At 51.5% G+C, this 1132-nt stretch overlaps 1 protein-coding gene across 1 annotated transcript; it reads left to right on the top strand.

Annotated features, from left to right (window-relative positions):
* Positions 1-58: 58 nt before the first annotated feature.
* On the top strand, positions 59-1102 carry SHISA3 (shisa family member 3; the record flags this gene model as incomplete). The annotated part of the gene is made up of 1 exon (XM_006160928.2): positions 59-1102. A coding segment is annotated over one exon (440 nt), but the record flags the coding sequence as incomplete, so codon positions are not given.
* Positions 1103-1132: the final 30 nt, after the last annotated feature.

Raw genomic sequence — 1132 nt, 5'->3', positions numbered from 1 at the left:
GCTGCCAGGCTCAGAGGCCCTTCTCTGAGCTCCGTGCATGTCTGCTTTTGCCTTCTAGAACCTGTCTACGTCCCCTTCCTGGTCGTCGGTTCTATCTTCATTGCCTTCATCATCCTGGGCTCCTTAGTGGCTATTTATTGCTGCACCTGTCTGCGACCCAAGGAGCCCTCGCAGCAGCCAATCCGCTTCTCGCTCCGCAGCTATCAGACGGAGACTCTGCCCATGATCCTGACCTCCACGAGCCTCAGGGCTCCCTCCAGGCAGTCCAGTTCGGCCACCAGCTCCAGCTCCACCGGCGGCTCCATCCGCAGGTTCTCCTTCGCCAGGGCTGAGCCAGGCTGCCTGGTGCCCTCACCGCCCCCGCCTTACACCTCAGGTCACCCAGTCCACCTGACCCAGCCCTCCGGTTTCCTGGTGTCACCCCAGTATTTCGCTTACCCCCTCCAACAGGAGCCCCCGCTGCCGGGGAAGAGCTGTCCGGACTTCAGTTCCAGCTGACAGGCCCTGGTCACAAACCCACCACGGCAGAACCATGCCTGGCAGGATCCTGGTGGCATTGGCACTGCATTTTTAGGGAACACTCCCTTGGGACTGGCCCAGCATCTGGGAGAAAAATTCTAGGAAAACGCCTGCTTTCTAGTCTGAGGTTCGTGGTGCAACTTACAGAATGGCTATGTGGAAACATCGCTTCTGGCTTTGCAAATATGGCAACCATCATGCTCAGCGTAGGTGGCAGCTGGACAAACTGGCCGAAAACCTTTTACTGGACAATTCAGCTACACTGCTTAGAAAAGAGTTACGGGTTCCTTTTTCATACCAGTTGTTTCTTTAGTTATAATACAAATGTATACACCCATAAGCCGAGAAGAAGACCTAATTGTACTTAACTGAAGGTTCACTTAAAAATTAACTACGCAGTAAACTCCAGAGGGTAGTGAACAAACGTAATTTGGGGGAATAAGCTAACCCTGAAGAAGAGTAGTAGGGTGAGAACGTTTAATTTTTAAATGAATAACTAAATTGTGTTGAAACTGTGAGTTTCGTTTGTTTTCCCAGAATGGAAGGTTTGCATGAACGCATCAGGAGTTGAATGTTAAGATAGGCACCCGGATGTGAATTGTTAACACAAACC

This window comes from Tupaia chinensis, unplaced genomic scaffold (assembly GCF_000334495.1).
Source record: "Tupaia chinensis unplaced genomic scaffold, TupChi_1.0 Scaffold134589_1, whole genome shotgun sequence".
NCBI classification, from domain to species: domain Eukaryota; kingdom Metazoa; phylum Chordata; class Mammalia; order Scandentia; family Tupaiidae; genus Tupaia; species Tupaia belangeri.
Note: the sequence above shows the minus strand (reverse complement) of the source record. Positions and strands in the feature narration are given on the sequence as shown.